Source organism: Micromys minutus (assembly GCF_963924665.1).
Source record: "Micromys minutus genome assembly, chromosome: 8".
Lineage (NCBI taxonomy): Eukaryota > Metazoa > Chordata > Mammalia > Rodentia > Muridae > Micromys > Micromys minutus.
Genome location: NC_137977.1, coordinates 44,384,970 through 44,404,265, shown reverse-complemented (window position 1 = coordinate 44,404,265; position 19,296 = coordinate 44,384,970). Strand labels below are relative to the sequence as shown.

The 19,296-nt window shown below is 40.4% G+C and overlaps 1 protein-coding gene across 1 annotated transcript in view; it reads right to left on the bottom strand.

Moving 5' to 3' along the window:
• Positions 1-11,413: 11,413 nt before the first annotated feature.
• Positions 11,414-19,296, bottom strand: part of SLC27A6 (solute carrier family 27 member 6) — a gene marked incomplete at its 5' end in the record, with an annotated part of 51,112 nt that continues 43,229 nt past the window's right edge. Inside the window, 4 exons of the mRNA XM_080920047.1 lie at positions 11,414-12,012; positions 15,223-15,353; positions 16,233-16,330; positions 18,862-19,060. Of these exons, the coding sequence (XP_080776173.1) occupies positions 11,836-12,012; positions 15,223-15,353; positions 16,233-16,330; positions 18,862-19,060 (605 nt within the window). The 3' untranslated portion in view covers positions 11,414-11,835. The remainder of the gene's footprint in view (positions 12,013-15,222; positions 15,354-16,232; positions 16,331-18,861; positions 19,061-19,296) is intronic.

The following is a 19,296-nucleotide window of genomic DNA, read 5'->3' as shown; positions in this document are numbered from 1 at the left end:
TGGCTATGAATCTTAATACTATTTTGTTTTGATTAATGTATCTACTCATCCAAGCAAAAGCATTGCATTGAGTTTTTCCTGTGTTTTGGAAAACAGGTACTGTGTTAGTGAGAAGTTTGTCACTCTGACAAGGTGCCTGAGAGAATCAACTTAAAGAAGGAAAGTTTTAGATGGGCATACAGTTTTAGGATTGATGGTCCATAGTTGGCCAGCTATATTGTCTCTCGGCCTATGGTAAGGTGCAGCAACGTTGCTGACAAAGCAATGATTCTCACGCCATGACAGCCAGCATACAGAAAAGGGTAACAGGTTAAATCAGCACATGCTTCCCAGGATGTACCCAGAACTAGGATGACTATCTTCCTCTAGCCAGATCCCGCCTTCTACAGTTCTGCCAACTCTCAATAGGATACTTAAATTTGAATCAAGCAGTGGATTAGCCACCATTCAGGTCAGATTCTTCAGGGTATAATCATGTCTAGACATGCCCTCACAGACATACCCAGAGGTATGCTTTACTGACCTACTAGATTTCTCAAATTTAACCAAGTTGTTGGAAAAAAAAAAAACCATCACAAGTATTTATTTATTTATTTTTTTGTAAAATAGAGGCTACATACACTTTTATATAATGTGTAAGAAGATACAACTCTTTTGAATGTATTCAAAACGTTCAGATGTGTCAGTTTTCTCAGCCTTTAAAACATGTTTTCGAAGCAAATTTATGATAAATCTCTATTTTACAAATTAAGACAATAAGACTTTAGAGTTGAGCTACTCAAGCTGCCCAACTCATTTAATGGGAAAACCAATAAAACACAAAGATTCTAACTTCAGTTTCTCTTCACTTTTGAAATTTAAGTTGAAGTCAGACTAGAGTTAGTAAGCCATAATATTAGATTCCAAATACAAGCAATTCAAAAATTCAGATGTTGTTCATTATTCCACTATTGTAACATCTTAAATTAGTGTGGTATATTTGTCACAAAGAATAGATGCTGATGATATATGAGTCACAGTTCCTTCTCTATCAGATTCCATGGGATAAGACAAGCTGTGCTTGAACTCAGTTCCAGGGCCAGATAGACCTGTGTTCACAGAAGAGATTTAGAAATGGTTGACTCATCAGAAACCTGGAGACTGTCATGAAAATTTACTAGCTTTGCCAAGCCCGTTGATGGGGCAAGGTCTTTACAAAGTAGAAAAGTCTTTATCTGATCTCAGTAACTTAGATAGCATGTAAATAGTATTCATAAAGTGAGAGAACCACTTAGTGAAGACTTTTTTTTTTAGATAAAACAGAGAAAGAGACCTACTTGGGTTATACGATGAAAAATGTGGCAAGACTTGTGTTGAGCTATAAGGCCTAAGGAAAAATTGATAAAAAGCTAAAATGTATGCTAAGGAGCTGCCAGAAGGCATCAAAAAGAAAGCCATGATAAAACAGTGCAGGCAAAGACAACTATGCCTGTCCCAGGTATGGTAATTATTCGCCAAGACTAAAGACGGTATATTATTCTCCAGCAAAATGTTATTCTAAGTGTAGAGATGGTTCGCCAATCCAGAGAATGATGAAAAGAAAGGCAATTGCTGCAGCCACTGGACCAACCAAGGGTTACTCTGACCCAGAGATCCAGCAGACACAGTAGGAAAGAGCAGGGCTACAGCAACTGAATAAGTCTGAACAGATTAAGGAAGGTCCACTGAGTTGATCCTGGATGGAAAAATGTAGGCAAGGCTCCATAAAACAGCTCCAAGATATAAAGATGGAATGGCTCAGAGACAGAAATGACTCAGGGTGATAGGGAGTATATCCTATCCATGCTTTGTAACCAGCCAGTCTTGACCTGTGGGGAAAAGAATAAAAATAAATGGACCGTTTACATGCTGTGTTAGAGCTCGTTCATATCTTTTGGTGTCTTTGAGCTGTGACCATTGGGCTCACCTTACATTTGCTGTAACCCTATTGTTTTACTAGAAGACTATGATGTGCCTGTCAATATACTTTCTAAATCTATGTGTTTACACTCATAGGTCACCCGCCAGTGTTGTCAGCCTCAACTCATGACCACTGGTAATGCTCTAGAGAACAAGCGACTCATCGTGGTCACATATAGATGCTATACTCACTTGCTTCAGGGCCTCGAAATCACTTAAAAATAGAGGACAAAAATAAACAAACATAAGGGCTGGAAAAGGGAGTGGAGTGTTGTATAAATTTCCTCCAAGATTGAAGCATTCTATCCAGTAGGGAAGTTCCTTAAACACACCCTGTGATTCAAGTCAATTGAAACCCTAAGGTAGTGATGAAGGCTTGCTGGGAAAAGCACATTGCTGGGGGCTTCCTGCCACTTCCAGTTGGCTTCTGTTTTGTGCCTGCGTCTGCAGATGTGAGCTTTCAGTTCCCTGCTCCTGGCAGCATGCCTGCCTCTTGCTGCTGTGCCTTCCTGTCATGATTGATTCTCATCTCTCTAGAACTATAAGCCAACATACACTTCTCCTTCCTAACGTCGCCATACTCATGGTGATTTATCAGAGCATCAAAAAAAGAACCAATACAACAGAAATGGATAAACTGACTTTCATTGCATCTTAAAGTGCGATGACTCACAAGCAAAGTATAAAAGGCCAGTTTCTCCACCTTCTTTCCAACTGTCACTGAATTATTTTTCTCAGTCTAATAAGAGTTGAAGTCAAGAATGCTTCCTGAGTGCCTGTAACTGAAATATTTCTATCCTCAATACTCTATATATTTTTATAGCTCAATCTTTTTATACATTTTAGAAATTATTTTCCTTCAATTTTATGTGTCTATGTCTTATGCTCATTTTATTTTATATTTTTAACATATTGCTTAATTAAATGTGAAAATCCATTGTTTAAAAAGTTACCCCAGGTGTGGAGCAGTAGGTCCGTAACTCTGGCACCTTAGAAACTGAGGGGAAGGAATTGCCAAGAGTTCAAGGTCAACCTGGGCCACATAATGAGCATGAGGCCACTCAGGCTGGGCATTCTATGCTTTGTTGACAGTGGAGTATTGAAGTCTCTATTATTGTATGACTGCCAATTTCTTCTTTAAACTTGTCAGTATCCGTTGACTTGAAGGGCCTCTTGTCAGATAGTAGGTGTTCACAATAGTTACATCTTTCTGTCGATGCAGTTTGTTTATATTTATTGTTTATTCACTTTGTCTCTCCAGCAGCAGTTTGTAATGTGAGGCTGTTTCACATTAGGGAAGCATAGTCCTGCTACTCTCCTTTGTCTGTTTGGAACAGCATCTCGTTTTCAGTCTCTTAACTTCCAGCTTATGCATGTACTTGAATATAAGAAGGGTTCATTGTGAATGACTGATGTACAATAGGATCTTGAATCTTTATGTGTCTTCCCCTGGGGAGTTTAACATATTTATATTTGGATTATTGACAAGTACACACGTGTTGTATTTTACATTTCTTTGCACTAGTGTCAGAGCCCACTTTCTTACTCTCTCCCTGGCTCTGTGTTTTGCTGTCTTTGTTAATACCTTTTTCTTTTTTCTTTTGTGTAACATCTACAGATCTTATCTCTGTAGGTAGTGTGGCCTATGAAAGTATATTGTAATTGTAGTGCCTGCTTTAACTTCTTGTGTTTGGACCCCAGTTTTCCCCCACTTTTCTCCCACATGATATGCTTTCAATAGTATGATGCAAACCTACTTAAATTTGGGCTCCATTAATACGGATTAACAATGGCTATTTTGAATGCTTATGGATTTTTTTTTAAGTCTATACTAGAACTGAAGGTAACTTGCCTATCACCATAAATTTTATCACGCTGCCTATAGAGTTGTCTTTACCACTGAATCTTGTGCTTTTGGATATCCTGAGGCACTGCCTAGTGCCCTTCATTTTAACTGAATGAAATTCTCCTAGAACGAGGATCCAATAGTGATGGAGTTCCTTAGATACTGTTTGACTAAAAACAAGTATCCCACTTTCATGTCAGAAGAACATGTCTGCCAAGTGGGCTGTTCTTGATAAGTAGTTTTCTTTCAGACTTTTCAGTATATCATCCCAAAAGGCCAAATTTTTTGCTAAAGACAAAACAAAACCTTAAGTTTCCTTACAATCTTAGGTAGGTTCCCATGTACCTAGTAAGTCATTTTACTGATGATGTTTCCAAAGTTGTTTAACCTTTGACAATTTAATGATCCCATGACCAGTGCATCCCTTTTATGTCCTTAGGGTTTCTTGGCTCTGGATGCTGATATTGTTCTCTGAGTTTGGCTGGTTTTTAGACACCATTTACTTAACTAGGTTCTCTTCTTTTTCCTTCTTCTTACAGAAGGCCCATAACACAGATAGCTGGTTTTACAGTATTCTTGAAGGAAGCCTCTCCTATTGGTCCTTTGGATGACCTTAAATCATGTTTTGGAGTTCACAAAAACTTTTTCTAGTTGATTTTGTTGTCTGCTGCTAAGGGTGCTGTCACACCCATTTAACCAATGCTTTGTTCTCTGGAATTCCAATGGGACCCAGAAACTGAGCCCTACCCATTCACAGAAACAGGGAAATGGCAAGAGAACACCCCAGATTTCAGCAAGAAAGCAGAACAACCTGAATTGGTGTCCCATGTCTTTCTAGAGAGAGGCTGTAAGCTTCCTTCCTCATTGAGACAAGCCAGAAAGTTTGAGAGGCAGGTGAAAATGTGGTTCAAATAAAGAAACAGAATACACACTAACCACAATTTAAAGTTCTAGTGGTGTCTTACTCAGGGTTTCTATGCCTGCACAAAACATCATGACCAAGAAGCAAGTTGGGGAGGAAAGGGTTTATTCAGCTTACACTTCCACATTACTGTTCATCACCAAAGGAAGTCAGGACTGGAACTCAAGCAGGTTAGGAGGCAGGAGCTGATGCAGAGGCCATGGAGGGATGTCACTTACTGGCTTGCTTCCCCTGGCTTGCTCAGTTTGCTTTCTTATAAAACCCAGATCTACCAGCCCAGGGATGGCCCCACCCACAATGGGCCAGGTTCTTCCCCCTTGATCACTAGTGGAGAAAATGCCTTACAGCTGGTTCTCATGGAGGCATTTCCTCAACTGAGGCTCCTTCCTCTGTGATAATTCCAGCTTGTGTCAAGTTGACACAAAACCAGCCAGTACAAGCAGTATTGTCACAAATTAATATTTACAAGACACTGTGTTCTGTATTTACTAAATCTGGTTAAACCCATAAACACACTTAAAACGTTGCAAACATACTTGTTATACACTGTAAGTTGGAAAAGCATCTGGTATTTGTTGAAGGCAGGGTCTTACGCTTATGCAGATTTCAGTTATTGTTAAAACTACAATGATTCCACAGAGCAGCAAGACCTGTTGCTGTTCACAAGGTCAGGTGTGTTACTCAAGTCTTTTAAGACTTGGGCCCTTTTCAGCACATGGCTAATGTGTGGCATGGGTGTTGTTAGCAAGTGCAAAGCTGTGTCTGACCTATAAAAGTGTTAGACTGCTACAGTTTACACAGAGAGGTGGCAGTTACTTTAAACCAAGCAGCCAGTGTTCTGAGGAAGGAAAGCATTACAAGTTCATAACATAAACTCCGCAGACAGTTTTAGTGCCGAATTTTAATGTTGCTCTTTAATCTGTCAGTGATGATGTTTGCCAGGGCTCCTTAGTATGGAGCTGCAGGCATGGCACTAAAACCCCAAGCTTTCAAAGAAACTGTAGTGTGTGTGTATGTGTGTGTGTGTTTGTGTGTGTGTGTGTATGAGTATGCATGTGTAAGTGTATATGTGTACATATGTGTGTATGGGTATGTATGTGTATATGTGTGTGTGTGTATATGAGTATGCATGTGTAAGTGTATATGTGTACATATGTGTGTATGGGTATGTATGTGGGTGTGTGTGTGTGTGTGTATATATATGCGTGTGTATGTATTCATCAAGGGTGTATATGTATGCACATGTCAGTGGAGGTCTGAAGACAACCTTGGGTGTTGCAACTTAAGAGATGTAGTAACCGTTTACAGCTCTGACGGGAGCGATCCTGGCAGTCAGGAGTCAAGGAACTCCATAAAGTCATACCATACAACAAAATCCATACATGTGATTTATTGGGAGAGACACAAGAGGGTAGGAGAGGGTAGCTGCCTCTGCTCAGCCGGGAAATGAGCAGGAGAAGGAGACTGTAGGGTTTCTTGGGGGAGGAGTTTTCCAGGGTAGAAATTTCTAGGTTGGGGATTGGTGAGATTTTTGAGCCAAGCCTAGATTGCTCAGATTTTGAATTCAAGGATTGGTGGGATTTCGGGCTCAGGGATGTGTGGGGTGTTGTGCTCAGGGACTGGTGGATTTTGGTTGCATTTTCAAACCTGGAAGTGGGTTAGGATCTTTTACCCTACATTCCACTCTTGGCTTTGGATGTAGGATTTGTCAGTGGCCTAGAGGCTCTAGGCTGGCTACCCAGGGACCCTGGGAATCTGCCGCCCTTCCACCTTTCCAGAACTGGGACTGTAAACATTGTCACCACACCTAGGTTTAGACATGTGTTGTGGGAACAGAGCTTGCTGTTAATGGGCAAGCACCTCACCGAGCAAGCTCACAGGTCTAGAAGCAGCATCATGAATTTGATTAAGTCACTTAAAGTTCTACTAAAATGTAAGGAGAATTAAGCAAGCAGGCTGGCTTTCCTCAAGAAGTTAAGACTGGTACTTAATATTTGTTTTAAAAATCAGATTTTTGAAGCTCTCTTTGGTGCTCTTCATTTTTGAAAAAGTAAAAATCTGATTAATTTATTGGGCAAGTATAATATAATGAAGAAATTAATGGCAATCTAAAAAAGGCTTGAGGTATGAGAGTAAAATTTATTTCTCAAATTAAATTATATCTATATCTATAACTATTTATATCATCTATATGTCAGTTAACTTAATACAAAGCAACACAGCTCTTTTCTTAATTTCTATTCTAACTGCATAGAAGTTCACGATGTATAGACTTTGGGTCTAGTTAATTTTTCCGTGAGATATTTTCATTTCTTTGCAAGGCTTTTAAAATAATAAAGTATAAAATAAAACTTCATCTGTTCACATCTAATATTATACTTGCTATTTACTTAACTAAAATTATTTTTAAATTTCTCTCCAAATGTTTGCATTTGTCAAGTATTTTTAAAAATAAATGTCACAGCCTTCGTATTATTATTTAATTGTACATCAATAAGCATTTGTGCCAGTCAGGTTTTGCTGCTGTAACAAAATACTTGAGACAAGTCAACTGGAAGAAGGAAAGGTGTGTTTGGGCTAATTGTTTCTAAGGTTTTAGTTTATTAGAACTATGGTAAACTGAATCTTGCTTTAGGGCCAGTTGCTAGGCAGAACCCCAGGCTGGGAACATGCCCTTGAGTAAAAAGGTTCTTACTTCATGGCAGCTGGAAATCAAAGAGAGAGAGAGAGAGAGATAGGTTAGGGTCCTAACTTATCCTTAAAAGGCCTGATCCTACTGAACTGATTAATTTGCACTGAAAGAAGAAATGATTTTTTAAAAATTCTACCCAAATATGTGCCTTCATTTCTTCCTTCCTGAAGATAGGAGTTTTCTTTTAGCAATATTTTACTTGGGTCTTAAAAGAACCCACTTTAGCATTCCATAAATACTAGAGCCAGGACAAAGCATCCTGGCTGTTTTAAAGGTGCTGTCTTAGTCAGGGTTTCTATTCCTGCACAAACATCAGGACCAAGAAGCAAGTTGGGGAGGAAAGGGTTTATACAGCTTACACTTCCATATTGCTGTTCATCACCAAAGGAAGTCAGGACTGGAACTCAGGCTGTGCAGGAAGCAGGAGCTCATGCAGAGGCCATGGAGGGATGTTACTTACTGACTTGCTTCCCCTGGCTTGCTCAGCCTGCTTTCTTATAGAACCCAGGTCTACTAGCCCAGGGATGGCACCACCCACAATGGGCTGGGCCTCTCCCTATGATCACTCCTTGAGAAAAGGCCTTACAGCTGAATCTCATAGAGTAATTTCCTCAACTGAGGCTCCTTTCTCTGTGATAACTCCAGCTTCTGTCAAGTTGACACAAAACCAGCCAGTACAGGTGCCATAACCGAGGCCACAGGACTTACTTAGCATTCATTCCTAGAAAACATTCTTATTGGGTGTAGAGTTCTGGTTTGACTCTTGGATCAATGGTTCTTCACCTTCTTAACACTGCAGCTCTTTAATACAGCCCACATGTTATGGTGAACCCAACCATAAAATGATTGATGTTGCTACTTCATAACTGTAATTGTGTTATTGTTATTAGTCATAATTCTGGTATTCAGGATGGCTTTATGTGACCCCTAGTAAAGAATTTTTGACTTTCCTCCAAAGAGATCGTGACCCACAGGTTGAGAACCATTGGCATAGACTGTTTAAATACAGTATTTTTCCATCTTCATCTGTGCTTCTTAGTTTTGATAAATCAGACATATTGTGGTTGTTATTATTTTATGTGGCCAGTATACTTAATTTGTTGAGATACTTTATTTTTGTCCAAAATCCAGTAATTTGGTAACTAATACTCTAGTCATCAAATTTTAGTAATCACTAGATACAAAAATTACTCCTCCTCCACCTCTGTCTTCTCTCATAAACACCTACCCATCTCTATACACATACATTCAGATTTGTATTTACATTCACATTGGAAGTCTTCAGAAACATTTTTGGGAAACTTTGTGTTTGTACAGCATAGCTGTTATTAATTTTAATGCAAATTATTCATTTATATACTATAAAGATGGTTCTGTTTATTTTTTTCAAGTGCCTAGCACTTTTTTTTCATATTATTGGATATTTTCTTTATTTACATTTCAAACATTATTCCCTTTCCTGGTTCCTCCCTCTCCCATCTCCCCTCCCCTCCTTCTAGGAGGATGCTCCCCCTTCCACCCACCCACTCCCACCTCAACACCCTGGCATTCCTCTACACTGGGGAAACGAGCCTTCACAGAACCAAGGGCTTCTCCTCCTATTGATGCCAGATAATGTCATCCTCTGCTACATATGCAGCTGGAGCCATGGGTCCCTCCACGTGTACTCTTTGGTTGGTAGTTTAGTTCCTGGGTGCTCTAGGGAGTCTGGTTGGTTGATATTGTTCTTCCCATGGGGTTGCAAACCCCTTCTGTTCCTCAGTTCTTTTTCTAACTCTTCCATTGGGGTCCCCATGCTCAGTCCTTTGGTTAGCTGTAAGCATCCTCATCTGTATCAGTAAGGCTCTGATAAAGCCTCTCAGGAGACATCCATATCAGGCTCCTGCCAGCACTTTAAAAATGTCAATCCTCCTTGCTCCTAGAGGTGTTGCAGGTGTGGTTGCTGTGTCACATGTGCGCCAGTAGATGGCAGAGAGGAGAAAGCCTGTGTTTGTGCTCAGTGTTCTGAACTGGGAACATCTGAATGATCAGCCGAACATTCCCTGAAAAAAGCCCATCTGCCAGAGACAGCCATCAGTCTGACGCCTTGGAGACCTTAGCGGCGGGGGGTGGAGGGTGGAGGGTGGACGGTGGAGGGTGGAGGGTGCAACAAACCATGCTTGGTGCCACAGTACATGAGCAGGATATAGGCCACTCCTGAGATGACCCACTCAAGAGACCTCAGGCACCACGATGAGGAGGGAGATGAGGTGGAGAGACAAAAGCTTGTGGGTATAGAGAGGCAGAACTGTGGTTAGGAGCAGGCTGACGTGGATAGTCAGTGATGTCACCTGGGACGATAGTGAGGTTCTGGCTCATGCTGCCACTGGGGGTCCACATCTATTCCCTGGCCCTGCAGCAGCACCAAAAGCCAGGTCTGAAGCTGCCTCCTAGGAACATGTCAATGTCTGAAGGTTGTGCAGAACTGGTCCCATTCCTCATCAGGGCATTATGGGAAAGCTGGAATTCTAGAGCAGAAAAGCTGACCCCACTCCTAGCTAGCTGAAGTACTCAGGGTTTGGGTTAGGGTTATGGTTAAGGTAGAGTAGACCCCACACACTGAGGGAGTTGTAGGTGAGTCAGCCCTGCTGATGTGAGTCTGTAAGAGATGAAATGGCATGCACAAGAAAGATACGCCCCTCCCTCTTTACCATCTATGATGGGTGCGACACCTGGCCCTGGAGTTGTGACAGGCAGAGAACTGTCCTGCCCTTCACCAGTTGTAGCACTTGGGAGAGCAGGCCCTGCACTTTACCTGAGCAGTACGGTAGCGCTGGTCTTAAATGTAGGGGTTGTGGTGTGCGGGACCCAAGGATGTGAGTGCAGGAGAGCTGGCCCTGCCTCTCATCTGCTGGGTGGTGGCAAGGACAAGGGAGAGATGCTCTCTTCCTGTCCTTTGTCCTTTGCCATTTATGGCAGGCAGGAAGGCTGGACCCTGGGTCATGAGAGTGGGAGAACTGTCCCAGTCCCTCACCAGCTGCAACATTGCGGAGAACGGGCCCTGCACATCAGCTGGGCAGTCGAGTAGCGTCCCAATGCCCCAACTTCCAGCACACTGTTCTTTGCATCGTCCTTGTGCCCTGCGTTTCAGGTACCTTCTCATATTCCTGTTCAGACCGGAAGCGCTTTTTGCCTTTGATCGCAATGGTAACTCCATTGCTCTGCCGGAGTCCAGCTGTTGAGCATCACTCTTGGTTCCCGTAGCTCTGCGGAATTTATTGCTAATCTTCCGTTTCTACAGCTGCCCAACCGTTCTAAGGATGCGGGAGCACCCGTTTCCCTGCCCTGGCCTCTTATAGGTTGACATTTGCTTGCCCCTTAATGTATTTTTGAGAGGAAGAAAATATTAATACATTTATTTTCAGTCAGGTTCCTTTGGTTGGAGTTTACTTAAAAAGAGTACAACAAACGTTGCTGGGCTGGAGAGATCCTCAGTGGGTAGGAGCACTGGCTGCTCTTCCAGAGGATCTGGGGTTTGATTCCCAGCACCCACCGCTGGCGTCTCACAACTGTATAACTTCTGTTCTGGGGAACCTGATGCCCTCTTCTGGGCTCGGTGAGCAGCAGGCACAAACGTGCTGCACAGACATACATGAAGGCAAAACAGCCACACACACAAAATAAATAATAAAAAAATGTAAAGCAACCAAATCGAATATTAATATAGATTGTTTTATTGAGTTACAAGATAAATCACATAAAAATAAACTCAGTAAAAATTTTAATATTCACTGAAAACTAGAATCTTGACATAACGGAAAGTATTTTAAATGATTAAACTATTAACTATTTATTATTAAACTTGCAGATTATTTAAAAATCTTTAACATTAAGGCAAGTGTTTAGCTACTTACTGAATCGTAAAATTATTTTAAAAAATCAGCTAAAGTTTATATCAATCAAAGCAAATTTAAGCCTTATGAAACTCAAAGACTTCTGCTTGCGAAGGAAATGCAGCATCTGCTGAACACGGCTTCCCTATCTCCAGCTCACAGTGAACCATCACATTTCCTATACTGCCAGAGTCAGGTGTCAATACTACAGCTTGTTTTGCTTTACTTCCCAAATGCATTCAGAAATCACTGTATTTTGAACTGTAGTCTACTTCTGGGCTTATGCTATGGAGTATGCTACTTTCTGGTGATTCTGGACAGCGGCTGTGAGCAGCATCCTCAGGTTAGCCTCAAGACTATAAAATAAACAGCTCCTACTTCATAGCTCACTGTGCTGGCAAGTGTGGGTCTTGAAATCTTGGGCATACAAAATGCATCTTTCATGTATAAGTTTTCTCATTTTATGATTGATTTATGAAAGGAACGCCTCCCTGACTGTCTCACAAAGCTCATGAATCTTCCTTCATCTTTCCCAGGAAGCCATCAAAGTCCCATAAGTATAGCCTTAAAGTTTAAGCTCCTCTGACATTATCTGATCATAAATCTCTTTGGTCAATGGGACATAAGATTTTTTCGAGTTATCCATAAAGTAAAGTGGGTCAGAAATCTTCAGTGGATTAAATCCTTCTTCTACCAACTGTAACTTCTTTAGCTTGAATGTCCCTGTTGTTTCCATTTTGTCCTAGGAAGTAATTGCAGATATGACAAGAACAAGTTATTGGTATTCATGGTAGCTATCATGGAGCAAGATGTTTAAGCAAATGGCCATATATCCTTATTATATTTTATATCTAACTTTTATATATTTAGTATTAATTTAACATCAGAAACAGAAAGCATTTATTTACCTGTAAACTTTACTGAAATGTTATCTTGTTGCATAAATAATAATTATTAATGTGACTGACACATTAAGCATGCTTGAAATACATATTTTATCTCATGGCCATACTAAAACAAAATTGGGAATATAAGATACTATAACAGGAGTTAAAGTTATAAAAGACAAAATCTATGATACAAATCTTCTCAGGAGGTTCTAGTAATTTGTATCTCTAAAGCAGAACAAAAGGACAGGGTTAGATTAACTTCATCAATATCGAGTGTTATCACAGTTAAAATTTTTTTTGTGATGAGCAAAACTACCTTGTTAGGAATGTGGTTTAAAATTCACAGAATAGTTGTTTTATGCAAATGGTCAGAAATTTTAGATATGAATTTTCTCAGAACTATAATTCATTTGTTATAAATTTTTTTGAGGTACAGTACTACTGTGTAGCCCTGTCTAGCCTTGACTCACTATGTAGACCAGGCTAGCCTCAAACTCAAAAGAGCTCCACCTGTATTTGTCTCTGCCCCTTGAATGCTAGGATTAAAGGCATATAGTATAAGTCCTGCTACATAAATATTTTGAGGTCTGAGAATGTTAGGCTTTCTGTTAATTGTACCAAATGAATAATGACCATTACCTGTAGTGACCAATGCTCTGTTTGGAAAATTAATGATATTAAAGTATGTTCTAAAAGTATAAATGTCTAAATGTGTATAAGTCTTTTAGAATAGTCCAATGTCAAAATATTCTGCTTCTGAGGGTGAATTGTAAATTATGATGAGATTAAAGATTTAAAATATTACCTTTTAAATCTGTGTTCTATTTCATAAAGATATATTTCTCATGGGATAATGCAAGGAAGGATGGGGAGGGTAGTTTTGACAAGAACAAGGCAAATGGGTGTGGTATGGCTCTTGGCTTCTTCCCTCCCTTGGAAACTTGCAGGACACCTTCTGGTTGCATAAAAGCAATCCTCAGGAAGAAGGTTCTTTGCTCTGGCTTTTGTGTCTACAATATATAGTCTCTTAGTAATAAGGACCTATCTACAACCTCTGAGAAGTAACCAAGGGCAACAGCAAGAGTTTATTAGATTTTAGGACTCTTAGCTTTTCTGACCATCAACTGGTAAGGGGCCCATGAACTTAAACAAGGAACAGCATGGCATCTAACCCCAAGAGTGCAAAAAGAACACTCACATTTTAGTTGCAACCAAAGGCTTAATCATTGGATTTAAGAACATCTCATAAAGAGAAAATCCATGCCTTGTATCTAACAACCCAGATGTAATCTTCTAAAGTTGATATCAATCCCCATCTTATTAATCCAGTATAATTCTTAACTGCATTCTAAACATTTATATATACCCACAGATAGGTGTAGCTCTCACTCCTTCAACAAAGAAACATCTTTTGCAAGAGATGAAGGCCATCACAGCTCTAATTGATCATATTGCAGAAACAGTGGTCATGTGGTACCCAGCTTCAACTGACCCATCTACAGCACAACTCCTACACATAAGGCTCAGAAACATTTTTCAAAGAGGATGTAGAAAGGTTGCAGTGATATGTATAAGAAAATCTTTATGTCTGTCTTTAAGTGAAATGTATAGTAAAAACCTTTGTCTGGCCTTGAGTGAAATGTTTGAGCAAAGCTTTTGCTATGTTTGGACCAATCAGAAGAGGCTGAGAAATTGTCTTGAGACTGAACCTTGAAGAGATGTCTCTTTAGAGAATCTTTACTTGGTGCTATGTGAGAGCATGCAGCTGTACAAACCGTGGTCCTAAGACACTCTGGCAAACCTGGACTTCTTACTTTCAACTGTGCATAGTCATGGTTAAAAGGGACTAAGATTTGTATGGGTTGTTTGCTCTCATGCGCAGCCAGGGCAAGATAACTTTGGTAGATTGGGACCTTTTCCAGCCCAAATTAACCTTGTATAATATTTGAATAAAGTAACTGGAGTGAGGTAGCTAGGTGTCAGTCTTTTTCAAGAAGAAAGAACCCCTGGAAATGAAGGTTTAGCATCTTGGTGAGCTTCTCTACTGCGGCACCTAAGACCAACATTAATAAATAAAAGAATGTACGAACAAGATGTCTGTATGCTATCAGATTAGATCTCCTAGAAATAGCAGGGAAGTTATACTTATGAAGCCTTAACAACATGGCTGCCTAAACAAGACCTGAACAGGGCTGATATTGACAGGCATGCTAATACAGAAAGAAGAAATTTCATAGGGTCCCAACCCTCGACTAAGAACTATGGGTAACTAAGGAATGCTGAGGACAGGATGAAATAGGCTTTCCCAAGAAGGTGTCCCCTAATTGGTTAACCAACACCAAATGGTCAGCCCCAAAATAATGTGCATATAGATAATATTATATTAACTAAGCAGGTTGTAATTATATATTTAAGAATATAGATAATGTGTGATACATATATTTTTATTTATGTATTTAGGGATATTATATATATATGTGCTATATAAATATACTAAAAATTAAAGAAAAAGAGGCTATATAGAAGCTATACAGAAGAGGATATATATGAAACAAATGGTGATAACATGTAAGTACATAAGTAATATGGGAAAATTGATAGTAGACTTGGATTGTACTATCCTGATAAGTCAGATGTGCCTGTGTTCATGTAGGTAGAAGACACATAGGATGTCTGTGTGCAAACTCTTTAGCGTTAACGAGGTGAAACCCACTTTTAGGCAAATAGCTACAACTGACTTCCGAAGAAGATATGTGCAAGACACAGTCTTTGACTTGCCACCCTCACTGAGAGTATCACTTTGCTCTAAGGTCCTGTGTGAAGAGAAAGAAACAGCTCTACCCTTGGGACGAAAATCCTAGTCCTTCATCATGCTTCCTTCACATGCAGCTTCAAACATGACGCCCAAGCGCATCAACTCTACACTTCCTTGATTTTTATTCTTAAAGTTATCTAATACAAATAAACATATTATATAAAGGAAAGAAGAGTAGTTGGCTACTGACCCACCTCTTGGTTCTGGCTCCTACCTTTGACAAGAAATTGTGAGGTCATAAAATTACCTGAATTCTTAAGAACCTCGGGCAGGCATAAGCTGGCAGAGATGTCACTACTCGGTCGTACAGTTTTTTTAAGTCTAAAGCCTTGTTTGGTTTTAGAATAACAGAAGCCATTCCTGCTTTTCCTTCATAACCTGGGGAAAAGTTGAAATAAAACCCGTGCATTACTAGGTGAGTTTTCCAAATCGGTCGTGTCAGACACGGCCAGAGAGACGCTCACTCTACATTCTACTGAACTGATCAGTAGGGATGAGCACAGCTTGTCTTTAATTGTCTGTCCTACAGAAACGAAACAGGCCGACAATAAGCTCTATGTAATTTTGATCCTATCAACAGAAATACTAAGAAAGAAAACTTATGCTTCATTAACTATAGTCCAGCAGAAATACACATTTTAACCATGAATGGGAAAAAAATCACAGGGAATATTTGAAATTAAAAAAGTAGAAATGGGCATTTTCTTGTTATTAATGAAAATTAATTGCTTACTGCCCATTATGTGATCTGCTGAGAGGGCTGGTCCATTTCTCCAGTCCTCTGGGACAGTTTCTCAGTCTCTTATCTTCTTCCTCTACTGCTAAGAGCACACTTCAATCCTTGGCCTCCCCTCCTTCCCACAGCATTAGCAGTAAATGCTGTCATTTGCATAAAAGGAAACACTTCAGGCACAAGGTCTATTATTACACATTTAAACTACAACACGTTCCTATGTAGTAGAATTGAGCGAACACCTGTCATAACAGGAAAATCGAGACAGTCAGGAAGATCATCTTTTAACTATTTTCAAAACACACAAAACCATTAAAATTTATCCGTAACTATTTCCCTGATGTGTCCATGACATATGTTAGAATGTTCAAGGGCATTGCTTGTCAAGCCAAGATGAAAATATTTTAAAATACTAACTTTAATATGCAAAATTGTAAATGTTGTTTTGGAAAGTGATAAAAGCTCAAGAGGACATGCAGGAACATTCTCTTCTACAAATCTCAAAGTCACCCACAGCCACATACCTGGCACTGGTACACCATACACATTTGCTTCCTGTATGAACTCCAGCCTCCCAAGCACATCAGCAACCTCTGTAGTTGCGACATTTTCTCCTTTCCACCTAAATGACAGACAAGTCCTTAAGAGCACATGTATTTGAAGAGCCAGCTCCTTCAGTTTTAGTGACTTGTATTTGGCTCTGTGAAGCACTTAGTGGCCAAAAGTAATGAGTTTCCAAGCAAAAGCCACATCTACAAAAGTATTTTGTTCAGAGTTCAATAAAACCAGCAGCTGTGGTTTGGGTAAAATAACTTAAGAGTTTTATGGGTATAAATTGTTCACTGAAAAAATATTTTAGGGGGTTGCAAACTGAAATAACGATGAGGAATATATCAGTACAAAGTCATTACTGTGTGCAATAATAAAAATTAAGTTTAAAGCTTTATCTTGAAGGTAGGAATTAAAGCAAATACCATAATCACATGGGCGTGTTAACCCACCTTACTTTCTGGGTATCAATGCATCCACTTCTGTTCTTTGAAAGAAGACAATTCTGTACAGTGAGAACTTGACATACTTCCTGTTGATCTCCTATTGGTCTAATCATGCAAGCCCTTGAGACATACTTACTCTACTCCTGACTGTTTTACAGCCATTGAATAGCAAAATAAAATAAAATTTTATGTAGACTAAGACAAGCTTGAGAAATTAGAAAATAAAATGTTAAAAGAAACAGGAGGGTACAGTCTCAGTTTCTGTAATTTTTTTCATTACATCAAGAATCATCTCAGGACTGGTGAGACATGTTGGTGAGTAGTGAGGTGCTTGCCACTGAATCAGAGTTTAATCCCTGAAACAGACACAGTTAGGAGAGAACCAGCTCCCAAAACTCACATCCACAGTGTGACATTTCTACCCTCACTCCCAATAGAGAAATAAGTGATAAGGAAGAAAGAAAAAAATGTGGCTCATTTACACAACTGAATACTAGTCAGCTATTAAAAACAAGGACTTCATGAAATTTGCAGGCAAATGGACTAGAAAAATATCATCCCACGTGAGAAAAGCCAGACCCAAAAGGACGTGCATGGTACGTACCCACTTATAAGTGGATGTGAACCATAAGGTACAGGACACCCATGCTACCGACCGAAAGAAGTTCAACAACAAGAAGAAAACAAGGGAGGGTGATGCTTAAAGATCACACAGAAGGAGAAATAAAATTGTCTCCGGAAGTGGACAGAGGGAGGGAACTGGGTGGCAAAGGTGATGGGAAGGGTAAGGGGGGAGTTCAGGTGTAGGGGGGAGCTGAGGAGAGAGGGCCAGAAGAGAGACCGGGAGTTGGCAGAGATGAGGAGGGATCTCTAGGATGTGCCAGAGACCTGGGATTGGGAGAGATCCGTGAAGTCTATGAGAATGACTCTAACAATGAGGAATATGTAGCATGACATGGTCACCTCCTCAAGCCAGGCAGGGCGTCTAGAGGAGAGATAAGGACACCAACTCACCCACAAAACTTCCAACCCAAAATGTGTCCTGCCTACAAGAAGTGCAAGGACAAAAATGGAGCAGAGACCGAAAGAATGGCCACCCAATGACTGGCCTAACTTGAGCTCTATCCTACAGGCAAGAAGCAATCCCTGACGGTATTAATGGTGCTCTGTTAGGCTTGCAGATAAGAACCTAACATGAAAGAAATCTGAGAGGCTCCACCCAGCAGCTGACAGAAACAGAGGTAGAAACCCACAGCCAAACATTAGACAGAGCTCAGGAAGTTTTGTGGAAAAGTTGGGGAAAAAACTGAGGAGCCCAGAGGGGATAGGGATTCACAGGCAGACTAACTGTATCAACTAACCTGGACCCTTGGGGGTTCCCAAAGACTGAACTACCAACCAAAGAGCATGCAAGGGCTGGACCAACTCCCCCACCCCCACATATGTAGCAGATATGAAACTTGGTCTTTGTGCAGGGAGAGGGGGTCCCTAACAACTAGAGCAGGCACATTTTCTTACTTTGTGCTTGCTTGTGGACCCTGGTCCCCTAATTGGGCTGTCTTGTCTGGCCTCAGTGGGAAAGGATGTGCCTAGTTCTGCAGTGACTTGAAGTGCCAGGGTGGGGTGGTACCAATGAGGGACCTCACCCTTCTCAGAGAAGAGGAAGGGAGCTTATGAAGAGGAGCCATTTGAAGGGGGAGGGCTGGGAGGAGGAGGGGGGTTCTAATCATGATGTAAAGTGAATAAATAAAATAATGAGGAAAAAGAAGAAAACAACAACTACAAAATAAAATAAAATAAAAAACAAAAGAAATTACTTTAGACTCTATGGCTTTTCTGTATATCCCTAACTCTAGTTTCATGTGCTGTTTCTATTTTTTTTTTTTATCCTAAAAGTAAAGTTTATTGATTGTGAATAGACTACTTCATTTAACAAACAAACAACAACAATTTAAAAAAAAGTATGGAGTTTGACATCAGAACTAAGCTTATAGTACATCTGAAAACAGATGGAAAGGCCATCTTTGTGCGAAGAATCACCGTGGAGCTGAAAGGATTCTGGGTGTCCTGAGTCACCAGAAGCAGGAGCCTGTGCTGTCCACAGAGGAGGGAATCACAGGCAGAGGGCCAACTGGGCATCCAGTGGTGCCGTTCCTACCTGAAAGTGTCTCCAATACGGTCCCAAAAATAAAGGAAGTCCTCGTGATCTTGGAACATTAGGTCTCCTGTGTTGAAGTAAACATCTCCCTTTTTAAAAACATCGAAAAGCAGCTTGCTTTTCGTGTGCTTGTACGAGCCAGCATAGCCAAAGAAGGGATTCTTCTTATTCACAAGGGAAACGAGGAGACCAGGTTCTCCTGCAAGAGAAAGGGCCGTGTTCGGAGGCATCTGCTCTAATGCTCAGTGCAGACACCACACACATCTAAGGTATAGCAGAGAAGCCCAGCTATTGCAGCGTCCCATTTTCCTTTATATAATTTCCGCTCTACGGAATGGCATTTCTTCTTAGTGCCTGCATCTAGCTCATCCTTTCACAAACAACTTTGCAGAAATTAACGGCGAAAGAATGGCATGGAAAGGAAATGTAAATTTC